The sequence below is a fragment of the Neomonachus schauinslandi genome, chromosome 11, assembly GCF_002201575.2.
Source record: "Neomonachus schauinslandi chromosome 11, ASM220157v2, whole genome shotgun sequence".
NCBI classification, from domain to species: domain Eukaryota; kingdom Metazoa; phylum Chordata; class Mammalia; order Carnivora; family Phocidae; genus Neomonachus; species Neomonachus schauinslandi.
This window is the reverse complement of record NC_058413.1, coordinates 15,922,883-15,936,599: the sequence shown is the minus strand read 5'-3', so window position 1 is coordinate 15,936,599 and position 13,717 is coordinate 15,922,883. Positions and strand designations below refer to the sequence as shown.

General features: G+C 39.5%; 1 protein-coding gene across 1 annotated transcript in view; it reads right to left on the bottom strand.

The window, feature by feature from the left end:
• PHF21A (PHD finger protein 21A) overlaps nt 1-13,717 on the bottom strand; it is a 165,255-nt gene that overhangs the window by 42,922 nt on the left and 108,616 nt on the right. Inside the window, 1 exon segment of the mRNA XM_044919192.1 lies at nt 6,413-6,616. Within this exon segment, the coding sequence (XP_044775127.1) occupies nt 6,413-6,616 (204 nt within the window).

Here is a 13,717-nt window from a genome sequence, read left to right as displayed (position 1 = left end):
ACTGAAGTGTGGGCCCACTAAACAATATGCTACTAATCCCCAGAAGAAAACAAAGCAATGATTCTTATAATCCAGTTTCTCCATATAACAACATTTTCTTTGTGTACATACAGCACACTTCTTACTACAGGGAAAGACAGGCTCTAGTTTGTGCCAGAGTTTTCAAATTCAGCTTCAAGTTCATAGTAATAACTGCGGACAAATATGGGCACAGATTTTCAACAATGAATGGGGTGGGTTTACAGATACAGAGTATGAGTGTACCTATTTATCTGTTTTTTTTATTCTTTGCTTGCTCTCAATTAATTTAAACTCTGTAGAAGTTGCAAATCAATGGGGTATACACCATCTCTATCTTTAATTGCTACAACCTCATCAATATGAAGAAAGCCATCGTATAATTCTGGTTATCTGCCTCCTGTCACACAAATGCTCGGATGAAAGGACAGTGTCTTTTCATTCTTTTGATTGTCACCCTAGAGAGGAGGAAGGGAAACTCACATGAGGATTAGCACAACTATTGCCTCAGAGGCAGTAAATACCAAACTCTAGATAATAAAACCTATTAACCACCTAGTATAGTAAATACCAGCTCTTGATACTAAAGGGCTGTGAGTCACTAACTACAATCTTTTCTCTGGAGAACTGCTGCAGAAGCAATCAAAGATCCAGTGAAACATGACAAAGTGGAAGCAAACACCTGCGTTTCAAAAAGCCTTATAGATCAGGGGCGCCTGGGTGGCTCAGTTGGTTAAGCATCCGACTCTTGGTTTCGGCTCGGGTGGTGATCTAGGGGTCGGACACTGAGGCCCATGTCCGGCTCTGTGCTGGACGTGGAGCCTACTAGAGATTCTCTCTCTCCCTTTCCTCCTGCCCCTTCCCCACCACTAAAAAAAAAAAAAAAAAAACCTGATAGTTGAGAGGATGAGCAGAGGTGACAGGACTTGACTGATCCTCCACAAGTGCTTGTGCTCTGCAGCTGTAGTTTCTAGAGTAGTTAAAGGGGCAGTTACAAAACAAGAAAATGCAAACAACCTTATTACATGGCACACACACCTAATCTAGTGCCAGTACTCACTCAAGATCCTAAAGATCCAAACGTTTCAGGAACATGGAAATTTATCTGGTCCAACATGCTGGTTCTGGTTTTGATACTACTCCACCGTTTTCTCTTACTCTATACTGGCACTGTCCAATTTGGTAGCTCCCAGCCACACGCAGCATTTAAATTCAAATTAATTAAAACAAAATAAAATTAAAACATCAGGTCCTCAGTCACACTGTCCACATTTCGAGTGTTTCAAAAGCCACTGGTGGCTAGGGGCTACCAAACTGGACAGTGAAGATTTCCGACACTGCACAAAGTTTGATTGGACAGCATTGCTCCACACCACTGAAAAGGACCCTGCTCTCCCTGAAACAGATCTGGACAAATCCCCTTGTGCATTTCCATTTCAGTGACTGTGTCATGCTTGTGTACTAAGCTGGTTTTTTCCTAGGTGCCTGAAACACAGATAAACACCATCTCATCTTTTAATCTCTTTATTTTCTTTTGATGAAAACAATGAGTGATCTGGCCTCATCTATCCCATCACAGCCTATAAGCAATCCTTATTAATGGTCTTAATTAAAATCACACAAATCTTTGTTTCCTCTCTCTAATCAGCAACACAGCCATGTCTCATTCTCCTCGCTCAGTGCCTCAACTGTGAAATGGGAGTAAAAGGGGAACACTGGTATTTATTCTGGGGGACGGGGAGGCAGGTCATCTACTACCTATCCATGATGAAAGCCAAATAGAAGCTAAATGCTGTTTATCATTAGAAATATTACAGTAGTGTAGGGGCGCCTGGGTGGCTCAGTCGTTAAGTGTCTGCCTTCGGCTCGGGTCATGATCCCAGGGTCCTGGGATCGAGCCCCGCATCGGGCTCCTTGCTCAGCCGGGAGCCTGCTTCTCCCTCTTCCACTCCCCCTGCTTGTGTTTCCTCTCTAGCTGTTTCTCTCTCTGTGTCAAATAAATAAATCTTTAAAAAAAAAAAAAAGAAAGAAAGAAATATTACAGTAGTGTAGCAGAAAGGACTGACTTTACATCACCAGCTATTTGTAATCAGTGTTTTTAACACAGTGTGATATTAGCCCTTTCTTTCAGTTTAAGACATTAAAATACAAAGACCTTTTCAAATGGTGAGCAAATCACACCAGATGGCATTCAATCTTGGTGCCAACACAGGTTATGGAAGTAAAAGCTCTAATCAGCAGAACTCACTGACATGGATTTTAAAAACAATTGTGCATGCTGTTACTGCTTTGAAAGAGGTCATGTACTTTGTTTGAAACATCCTTGGTTCAGGTAAATCACTATCAATATTTTGAGTCACCCTAAAGCGATTATTCTAAAAAAAAAGTCAGTGAAACCTCAAACTCACCTGAATTATATACTTACCATTAACTGCAACACTTAAAAAACCCTGAAACCTAACAAGTTTGTTGACATCTCAGGTTAGCATTTTATTCTACTTTATAGATATTTAGTTGTGGCTAATTTCACAACATGTATTCTAGCACCTATATAATTCTCTGTATATATAGGCACAAGGCATAGTACTATATTCACCGATGAAAACTTTTTGAAAAATACATCAAGTAACTACTTATTTACAACAGGTATCGACACTGGTATTGCTTAAATCTTTACCTCTGGTCTGGTGCTTATTCTATTCTAGGAGCTTGGGAATGTAAACCAAACTCTTGGGAGTGTTAGAGTTTAGAGACAATCTAGAATTTTGAAATCCAAACCTAATGACAACCTCTAACCTGTATGGCAGGAAGAAGAGAAGACACAGGAGAGGAAGGTATCCAACAACAAAGAAAATTATTTTTCTGGAAGCTACGATTAGTCCCTGGTTGATATTATCCAATTGTGATTGGCTTCAAGATAAGAGAGCAGTTTCCCCACAGTGTCATGAAGAGGTTCTTTAATTTTGACAAAATCTAAACTGCACCAACTAGAAATTAATGCAGAAATACATGGCAAGAAGCACTAAAAGCAAACTCCTTTTTTTTTTTGCCAAGTTATTATTGTTGTTTACCTGCAGAGCATGAGGTGTTGATTTAAAATAGACTCCAATGAACAAATCAGAACTTACAGCGATTATTATTATGGGCTCTAGTGAACTTCCATATCTATTTTAGACTATTTTCATTTAATTTTGAATGGCAGGTAACTGCTGCGCACTCACATGACTACAAATAGAACCACCCCACTCCTCTTTTTGTCCATTAGGGTTTATTTTCTATTTGGTTTTATTAACTGCATGCTTCTTTACATTTGTATTATATCATTAAAAAGGACAGGATTGTGAATATAATTTGAAGGGTATACCTGCATTCAACTCTTCTCGTCTTTCATTTTTTTCTTGTAAATTGAAAACATTTCACAATCTACCTACAAGGATGAATTTGAGTTAACTAAGTAAAGGGGACTGGTCCCCCCACTTGCTATGCCTTGGTCCCTGCTAGCCACCTGACTTCGAATAAAACATTTTCTCTTCCAAGCACCTCCTGTTTGCCCGTGCTGATTACTACTTAATAGTTATTCCTTTCCGAACTTAGATATTTAATATATGCCATATACAACTTCCCATTTGTCCCTGACCTCATGGACCTTTAATGACTCCCACTGACTGCCCAAAACTCCAATGGTTCTGCCATGCATTGGAGGGCTTCTACAAGCTAGCTTCTTTCTGCCTCTGGCTTTATCTCCCTCTCCGTTATTGCCCAGAATCCACACTACAGCCACATCAGTCTCTCTGCTATTCCTAGGACACGCATTTACTTTTGTGACTCCATACTTTAGTTCACACAGTTCTCTACATCTGTGATGCTCTTCCCCTCTGCTCTATCACTAAAATCTCACTGATCTGTCCACATCCTGCTCAAGTGTCACCTCATTCATGAAGCACCTCTGATCCCTCTAGTTAAAATTACTCTGTCCTCTGGCCTTTTCACAGCTCTTCACTGGTACTTTCATTTTATTTTTCTTTGTTGGCAGTTTACATTTTCCTCTTCTTCTCTAAATTTTTAAATTCTGTCTTATTTGTGAATCTACCTTCTTCACTGCTTAGCACAGTGTTTGCATATAATAGAGACCCAATAAATATTTATAGAATGGATGAAAATGATAATATACCAGATTTGAGGCAGGGACCATAACTACCTCTTTGTATACCAGAATCTAACACACCAAGAACACCCAATAAATACTGATTGACAGTTTATTGTCAAGACAGAAATCAAAAACTCAGAGGGTCTCTGGCTTTTAAAATTATACATCTGCATTTAACAAAACAGAATAGTATAAAACAAGCTAAGCTAAATCAACTAAATATATCAGGTGGGCTACCAGGTGGAGAGATGCCACACAACACTGTTTTGGGGATAGCCCTTCGCCTCACCATCATTCACCTTCCCAAAGCAGGACAGAACTCAGATTACTAGGGAAGGAAGAGGTATTAAAGTATTATGTAAGTATTTCCTCTGATTTGTGGGACACAGAATGTTACTTGAACAGTAAGTTTCCATGGATTAAGGGAGAAAACTCGTACATACCAGGAAACAAGGAATTCTACCACACTCCTTCCCCATAAACACTTTCTGATCAAACTGTACTTTGCAAAGAGAACAAACGAATCAACTCCAACAAAAGTAATCTGATAAGCAATCCTTCAGAAGAAATACAAGTCCTGGTCAGGGGGTTTTAAAAGTCAGTTTGAATGCTTAATTTTCAAAGAGCGTAGGAGTGGAGATTATGATAAAATTTATGCTCCAGCTATCTTACAACAGGAATTACTCTTTTTCCTACTTTGGCATTTTATATAATGTTGGCATTTCTTTTTTTGGTATTGTATGGCAGTACAGAAGAGCACTGAATGGACAGACTTTTTCACCAGAACATCTGGGTTCAAATCTCGGTTCTACCATACATACTACCCATACAATTTTCGATAATTACTTAATCTCGCTGTGCCTTAGTTTTCTTTTCTAAAAAACAGAATAATAATAATAATAATAATAATATCACCTTCCTTGTTAGCGTTGGGGTAAGGGCTGTGTATATTATATGTAAAGCGCTCAGGAGAATAACAGTATACAGTAACTGTGACTAAATGTCAACTATCTTTAGTAACCTTTAGTATTTTTTACAAGTAATGTATTCTTCACTTGAAAAATGTTCTATATGAACCAGCCCAATGTCCATAAACAGTGAATAACCAAGTAAACTATAATCTTTTTCTCTATGTATATAGTGAAGACCTGGTATTGGTGCGTAAAGGATGCCCATGCTTGAGTTTCAGAAGATCCCAACGTCCTTGAAATCATGTGCAAAAATGAGTGTTATCAGGTGTGAATGTGTATTATTCTGGGGAGAGGATCCACAGCCTTCACCAGAGTCTTATAGGGCTCGTGATCCCTAAGAATCAGGAACCACTGCTCAACCATCCCATTTTAAAAGGTATGCCCACATTACAGGCAGGTGTGTGGAGATCAAGCCTGAATAGTTTTCTTGTGTGTGTGTGTGTGTGTGTGTGTGTGTGTGTGTTCCAGTAACATGTGATTTATAGATGTTGAAATTGGACTTTCATATAATTTTCATACAAAATAATACAAATACTATGAAATATTTTTAACTATTCAAAATGTCAAAAACATTTTCATTGAATAGTTTTAACTGAACATTATTCCCAAATATGTCCTTTTTGTGTATCTTGCCTTACTAACCTTATATGCTAGTTTAAGTGCCCCTTTCAGCAAAAACATTTGCACAGCTATACCAAGTTAGAATGTTATTAAGCCTCCAGTTCCTAGTTCTAGTTTGGACCTGTAGCTTCCGTTTCAGATTTCCTTCAATATATGAGAACAAATTCATACGCTCTGAATAATGGAAACATATCACCCTTCTTCTGAATGCCTTTCTACCTGTTTCCAAGGGTCCCGCTCCTGGAATATCTCCCACACCTAACTGCTAAGAGTTCCAGCAAAACAATTCCAGAGAAGGCAGAGTCACACAGACTTTTAGAACAAGTGCAAAGAAATACTTCCAGAAATTCAAAATACGACCTTAGTTCTGTTCTAACACAGAGAAGTGATTTTTTTTCTTTGTCACTGTCTACCTTTCCCCTCTTCTTTGGACAGGTGGGAAATCTTAATTTTTGCTCCTCAGTAATACCATTTCCTTCTGCCAACGCATTTCAAGGGATTTTTACCCCAGTGTATAGTATAAAGAAGTAACCAAAGTAACTTCTGTCTGGTGCTGGCTGAGCTTAGCATGGTCCGAAACAGGCCCCAGCTCTACGTGACCAATACTAAAAAGCAGCCGACAGCAGGAGGCCCGCAGGGCCCGCTCCGCGTGTACCTGTGAAGCGGTCAGGCTGGGAGAGGGGGCGGCCGACTGGGCGTGGTGGTGGTGCTGCTGCTGCTGCTGCTGTAGCTGCTGGAGTGGCTGCTGCTGTGCTGTTTGCAGTTTGTTTTCAGATTGTGGCAACGGCTGTATTTGGAACTTGTCCGGTTGTTCCTGCTTTACTATCAGGTTCTTCCGTAGCTGTTCAACTACCCTTTTCTACCCCATGAAGACAAAAAGAAAGAACATCTATCAGAACATTGTTTATCAGCTCTGTGAATGGGCAGCAACTATACCTCTGACATCTTTCCATAACCAGCTTCATCTAAAACCTGTGACATCTAAAACTGACACATGCAACGCATGAGGAGAAACCAAGAGCATAAGACACACTTTATATGTCAAGGGAAACTGAGCCACACAGAGAAGAAAAGATAATGGAGATCCCACAGCAGAGCTCAGATTTCAGCTCCATTATTAGCTGGGTGTGCCAGGCTGGCAGGGTAACACAGCGTAGCTGTGAGGACGTGACTCTGGAGACACAGATTTCAGTTTTGCTACTTACCAGCTCTCTGATGTTCGGCAAGTTACTTAACCTATCTGTGTCTCAATTTCCTGTTCCGTAAAATGAGGTGATTAACAATACCCTTAGGGTTCTAATGAGTACCAAACAAGCTGCTGGATGTAAAGTACTCACAACTGTGCCTGGCGCATTGTTGGTAGTTTTACTTTTTCTATCTGATAACACAGACAGTGGCCATATTAATTTTTGTTATTCACACAAACATCATTTATCAGTTTCAAATATTAAACAGACTTTTTTTTAAAAAAAAAAGATTTTATTTATTTATTTAACAGAGCGAGAGAGAAAGCGAGAGAGAGAGAGAGAGGGAACACAAGCAGGAGGAGTGGGAGAGGGAGAAGCAGGCTTCCTGCCGAGCAGGGAGCCTGATGCGGGGCTCAATCCCAGGACTCTAGAACCATGACCTGAGCCGAAGGCAGTCACTTAACCAACTGAGCCACCCAGGCGCCCCTAAACAGACTTTTAAACAGAGAAACCTTGATCTCAGAAATATGTCATACAAACAATACTCGTTCTGAATTACTCAAATGTGTAACTCATGAGCAGGACCTCTTTGATGGGATAGGATCTGCAGAAACATGTACATTTGTTTAGGCAGAGGACGGATTTAGTTACATGGGATAAAAATATAAAAACTAAAGTTTCTTGAATATTCTAGATCTTATTCAAATCCAAGAAAAATGCGTATTTGGATACTTTCTTACTATAATATATTTCAACAGAATGTAAGCTCCAGGGGCACCTGAGTGGCTCAGTTCTTAAGTGTCTGCCTTCGGCTCAGGTCATGATCCCAGGGTGCTGGGATCGAGTCCCACATCAGGCTCCCTGCTCGGCGGGAAGCCTGCTTCTCCCTCTCCCGCTCCCCCTGCTTGTGTTCCCTCTCTGTGTCTCGCTCTGTCAAATAAATAAATAAAATCTTAAAAAAAAAAAAAAAGGAGGTAAGCTCCATGAGGGCAAGGACCTATTTTGTCCACAATTATACTCAGGGCTGGAAGTATGTAAGCTAAGTAAATATCTCTTCGCATGATGTGTAAAGTGATGGGGACCGGAGACTAGCAAATGACTCAGAGAACATGTCATATAAAACCATTTGGGGCCAGACTTGGGCTGCCTCTCTTGGCCTAATGGCTAGAAGCAAGTATAAGCAAGTATATACTTTCAAGTGAGTTCACCAGCTGAGGTTTGTTATTTCTGATAAAAATAGACTGCCGCGTTCTAATACATATCATGAATGAAGAAAAAGAAGTAAATGAAGATCTTTAAATAAAGGGTTAAGTGAAACCATATGGCCAGGCTGATTTCAAACCCCCCCCCCTTATGATTCTAACCCACTTCATTGCACATATCCTCTAAAGAATCCAAACTTGTAAGGTTACTTGCTTAACATATTTGAACATTAAAATATTTATAAAATGGATTTTTAAAAACTTTAAGTCAATACGAAATGTATTGTTGAGAGAATTTTTTATATTTTTATTGATTCTTTTTAGGCAATGAAAATATCCTATAAAGGCCAATGGGGCAGGGGGAAGTCTGCTAAACTTTATACTCTGCTAGCACTGCCTCTTTGAGTAAATTTTACAAAGAAAAGAAAAAAGGGTGCAGAGGCCAAAGTCTTTGCAGAAACCAACTGTAGAATAATAAAAAATGCAGATTAATAAAAATATCAAATTCTTATAAAAAATTAATTTTCAAGTCTTCAAAATCCTATTTCTCAAGTATAAAAAGACAGAGTAATTGAACTGCTACAGTTCGGGAGAAGGGCAAGCAGCGGCAGTGGTGCTACAGACAATTTTGAGGATCGTATCACAGGTAGATTTTTTTGCTTGTTGACTTCAGAACAGTAAGACATTTAACAATTAAATCCCTATTTAGAGCTGCTTTCAGTTCTCCTCCCTAAGATATAACCAGCACTAAACAAACGTAGTAACGAACTAGCTGAAGTGTAGCATCAGTAGCCCAAGAAAGGGACTCCAAGAACCTCTACAAAAAACCCCAGCTCAAATCAGGGGGAGGAGAGAAACCATGAGGAAATAATAGAACACAAATGTGACACCTGCCAAAAAATAAACTTTGAACAAAAACAGCACAGGAAACGAAGTAATTACTCCACCAGGCACAAAAGGAAAAGGTATTTTTTTTCCTCTACAGCCATCCCTGGGAAATACAGCGTGCTCTCCTACTTACTACCTAACTGGGGTAAACCAGAAGCAAGAGACAAAGCCCGGAACCCACTCCCAGCGTCGTGTACAACAGAAGGGAAGAGTAGGGGAAAGAACGAGGAAGGGATGCAGGCTAGAGTACTCTGCAGCCATATGGCTAGAACGAGGTGACGACCAATCAGAACCAGAATCAGCAAAGTGGGAGTCAGTGAGTCACACTGCATTCACAACTGTTCCTCCCCCAGGGCCTGAAACAAAGCCCATGGAACCTGTGGGGAGGCACCGGGATCAAAATACTTGCAAACCTGCATTAGTCTTTGAGAGAAGGAAAAAAAAAGGAAAGAGAAGAAAGCCGCGCAGATGGGACAGGGTCAGATCATACGAGCTGGGTAAAATTTTCTTTGAAAGAAGACTCTGGTATGTTTCCGAGTGCCTCTCAGAAATACATTGCCCCTGTCCTCCTTACTGTGTTCCCATTAGAAGAATGCCAAGCTTGTAGTTGTGCAAGTCTATGAAATTTTTTAAAAAAATCAAGGTCTAAGGGAAGCATTGATGCCTCTGTCACTTAAATATCACTGTGTCTTGAAAACAAATGATGTGAAGTTAGGGGAGCTCTGCAGTGGAGGCACACCTTAGGCGTACAGAAGCCCTGAACACTCTTTCAAGGGCAGGCTGATAAAGGAGTTGCCATGCACTTTTCAGCTGGCTTTCCTAAGTTCCACAGCCCAATCTTGCTCTAGAGCTTAGTCCTGCAGCTCCGGCAAACACACCAGTCACTTTAACTCCAGCAGGAGCCTGATCTGGATCAGTACCAGTTATACGCGGCAGTCAGAGAATACAGCTATCAAATTTCATAAATTTTAGCTATGTGCTATCAAGCAAAGTTCTTAAGTATCCTCTCACTTCCACAGGAAGTGAGCCTATACTTTTATTATTATGTGTTTTAAACAAAGAAATCATGACTTCTGCTGGCCATTAAATGAAGGTTATACGAAGTAAACAATTTGGTATTTTCAATGTTAGTCACATATAAAGGAGACCTTGAAATGTAGCTAATTATCTTGGAACATTAACCTGAAGCTTTGAGAAAGGGCTAAGTGTCACAAACTGGCCATTTGTCACTGACTAATAAGTTAATGAAAGTTAAAAAGAAAAGGGGGCAGGGAGAGAAGGAGATGAGAAAGGAAGAGCTGTAGAGAATGAAGGCAGAGGGGAGGGAGAAAAACGTATCATCTTCTTTCCTTAATATGTTTTCTATAACAACAGGCCAATGGGCCTGGTGTCCGGAATGGCTAGTACCGCCCCCTCCAATCAATCCATCTGTCAGGAACTGCTCCATAAACCCAGCATGTAATTCCAAGCCTCAGATTCCCTTGACATTCACCTCACTAGGTTTTATCAGGGCTTGTTCAGGCAAAAGAGTTCACAGAGCCTGTAACACTTCAAGTCACAGTTTCTGAGACAGGTAGTCACGGTGATCAATATTGTGACATTCAGCGATATTATCAACATGTTCACACGACAGCAAGACAGATCCCAAAGAAAAATACGTAAGTTTATAGGTACGACTCAACAGAAAATCGGGTTCGTTTTTCAGCTACGTATGTCAATCACTCCAAGTTCCGGAAAGATGGCAGGACACCCCCCCCTCCAATCAAGCCACCACTTTATTTCCATCAAATTCTCACACAGATTTTAAAAAGCTTCTCTCAAAAGGAGCTCTAGGTACCAGACCCTGCCTTCCATAATTGCATGTCAGCGATTCACCTAGTCACTCCACTTCTTTGTGTTCCATTCTGCATTACCTGTTTCATATCAATTATGATAGGGCAACCCCCACTCAGACATCTTCTTACAAGACACTGCCTTAAAAATTCATTTTTTTGAATTTTTCATACATGAATCAGTCATACAATCTGGAAATAGAACCTGCACCCTTCATACCAGAGACCGAAAGAGACTTGTAACTTTTCACAAATCTGGAAAGTCAAGAACAAATCTTACCTATCTTCCTACCTAAAATGCAATGAAAAAATTTTCCAGGTCTTCAGACTCACCAATTGCTCAAATGAAACAAGCGACACTAAATTCTGGTGTACAGAAAAACTAACATGGAGAAATTTACATTTGTGGAAGTCAAAACGGAAAAAAAAAAACAAAACAACTTTCTACTCTCTGAAGTTCAACCACTGCATTTAAAAGTAATACCAATATTCATCAACACTGAAGACACAGGAAGGAGACAGGATAACAATCTTCAGAATGCTACTACATAATTATCCTCTAAAGAATAGGGTATATGTTACTGACATAAAATTCATGACAAAATTAAAGGAATTAAAAGGAAATAGAAAACTGAGTGAATATTCTACCATTTTATGAACAAGAACACAAAGAAAAGGCAATAAATTCAAAATCAGCCCCCTGCTAATGCAGTAAGTAAAATTCAAGGAAAGAACATGCACTGAAGTTATTAGAGAGAATGTTCTAGGGGAGACACGCAGGACAGAATTTTGACAGAGAGGAAGGAGGAGGAATATTGGCAGCAGCAGATATAAAAATATACTTAGCTGAAAATAACTACATTTTATTTGTTTTGTAAGGAACTAGGAAAGTTTTCCCCAAACTCTCCAATACTCAGTTTCAGGGTTAGAATTAGACAAACAGATTCTAACCTATTAAACCTTTTAAAAAGGGATATGCCCTTCTGTTTGACAGAAGCAGTATCTACAACCACCTCATCTTATACACAGAACTGTTTATGCTGTCTACTAAAGAGGATCTGCTTGATCTCAGAGAGCTGGGAACACTGATGCTTATTTTAGAGCTCTGCAAAGTGTCATGGAATTTGAACAGTACAATATAAATGAATTAAGGACAGTGGTTGGAATTACCAGAGGTTTTTTTTTTTTTTTAATGAAGTTCAAAATTCTCCACATGGATGCTTAACAGATGGTGGAGAATACACATGTCATGGTACTGATTAGACTTCGGCTTACTTTTTTAATTAAAAAAATGTTTGTTGGGGTTTACTCTTCCTTCAACACACACACAATGATATTTAAATCAATAGGTTTCACATCCTATCTCCACAGGAAATTAGACCTTTTATTTATGCCAATGGGATTTATATTCCATGTCCATAGGAGATTAGACCCTTTATCTGATAGCCTGATTGAAATGCAGTTTACATTTTTCTTACTTAGTTCATTCATGCTCTAACAGATAAACTCCACCCTTCCTTATGCGTGACTATGAAAGACTGCTAAGATTGCCGTAATCAGATGCTGCCTAAACCTAGGGACCCTTCTAAGAACCTGGGAACTGCCTTTATTTGCATCCAACAAGAAAGAGTGTAGCTGTTGTACCCAAGAGAGATGTGTCCCCTAGAGCACTTTGGTTCTCCAGGATGTAACATACCTGGAAGGGAGGGTAAAATAGTATAAACACAGAGACAGACTAAAAAAAGAGCACTGCATGCTGGGGATGGTGGTTGTAAGATACTTCTCTACAATAAAAGACAAAGGAAGGCAAAATCAGAACCCATTTGGCTTACAATTAAGTTCTCTTTGAAGCACTAAGCTATACTGTCCTGCCTATTTCAGAAAAATATTGAGGATCAACTGCATTAACGATGGGGAGTGCTTTAGAAAACTGTTGAGGGCAATGTGAAAATAAGGGATGATAACCAATGAATAATACAATTTGTCTAGTAGGAATTTTTAACTGACAGCAACAGCTACTTAAATGTGACTTTGACTTCCAATGTCAATTATATTTCAATCACTTGATTTTTAACATCTAGTCAAATATTTTTGTGTTAGTTTTTTTTTTTTAAAGATTTTATTTATTTATTTATTTGAGAGAGAGAGAGAGAGAGAAACAGCATGAGAGGGGAGAGGGTCAGAGGGAGAAGCAGGCTCCCCGCTGAGCCGGGAGCCCAATGTGGGACTCGATCCCAGGACTCCGGGACCATGACCTGAGCCGAAGGCAGTCGCTTAACCAACTGAGCCACCCAGGCGCCCTGTGTTAGTTTTTTTTAATGGTAATCACCAAAAAAAAGTACATGATTAAGAAAGAGAATGCTACCTGTTGTCTTTTCATCTCAAAAATCAAACACATTAGAGAATATTTCCCTGTACAGAAATCTAGGTGCGGCTCAGATTTCTTATACCTCTACAGCGGTTCAGGGCCATATTCTGAATGCATAAAATAGATGTCCAATTTAAATGTAACCTGACCCAGCAAACACCCTAGATATAGTAATGAGAACAGCAGAAACAAACATAAGAACCATTTATAATCTGCACAATTTAGCTGCTTGCTAATATAAAAAAGTGCCTGAATCTTTGTGTTTATATACCACAATGAGCTATGACACGGAGACTATTCATTTGTAAATTAAGCTCCAGTTCATCAAAATGCATGCCCCTCTGTAACTATCTGTTACAGACCTGCACGCACCATGAGCTTGTCATTCATCATTCCATGGCTCTATTCCACAACTTAAAAGGCAGCATTGCCTTGTTAATGTCAGAGTTGTCCCATCCACTATAGAAATTCTCTTTGCTCTGT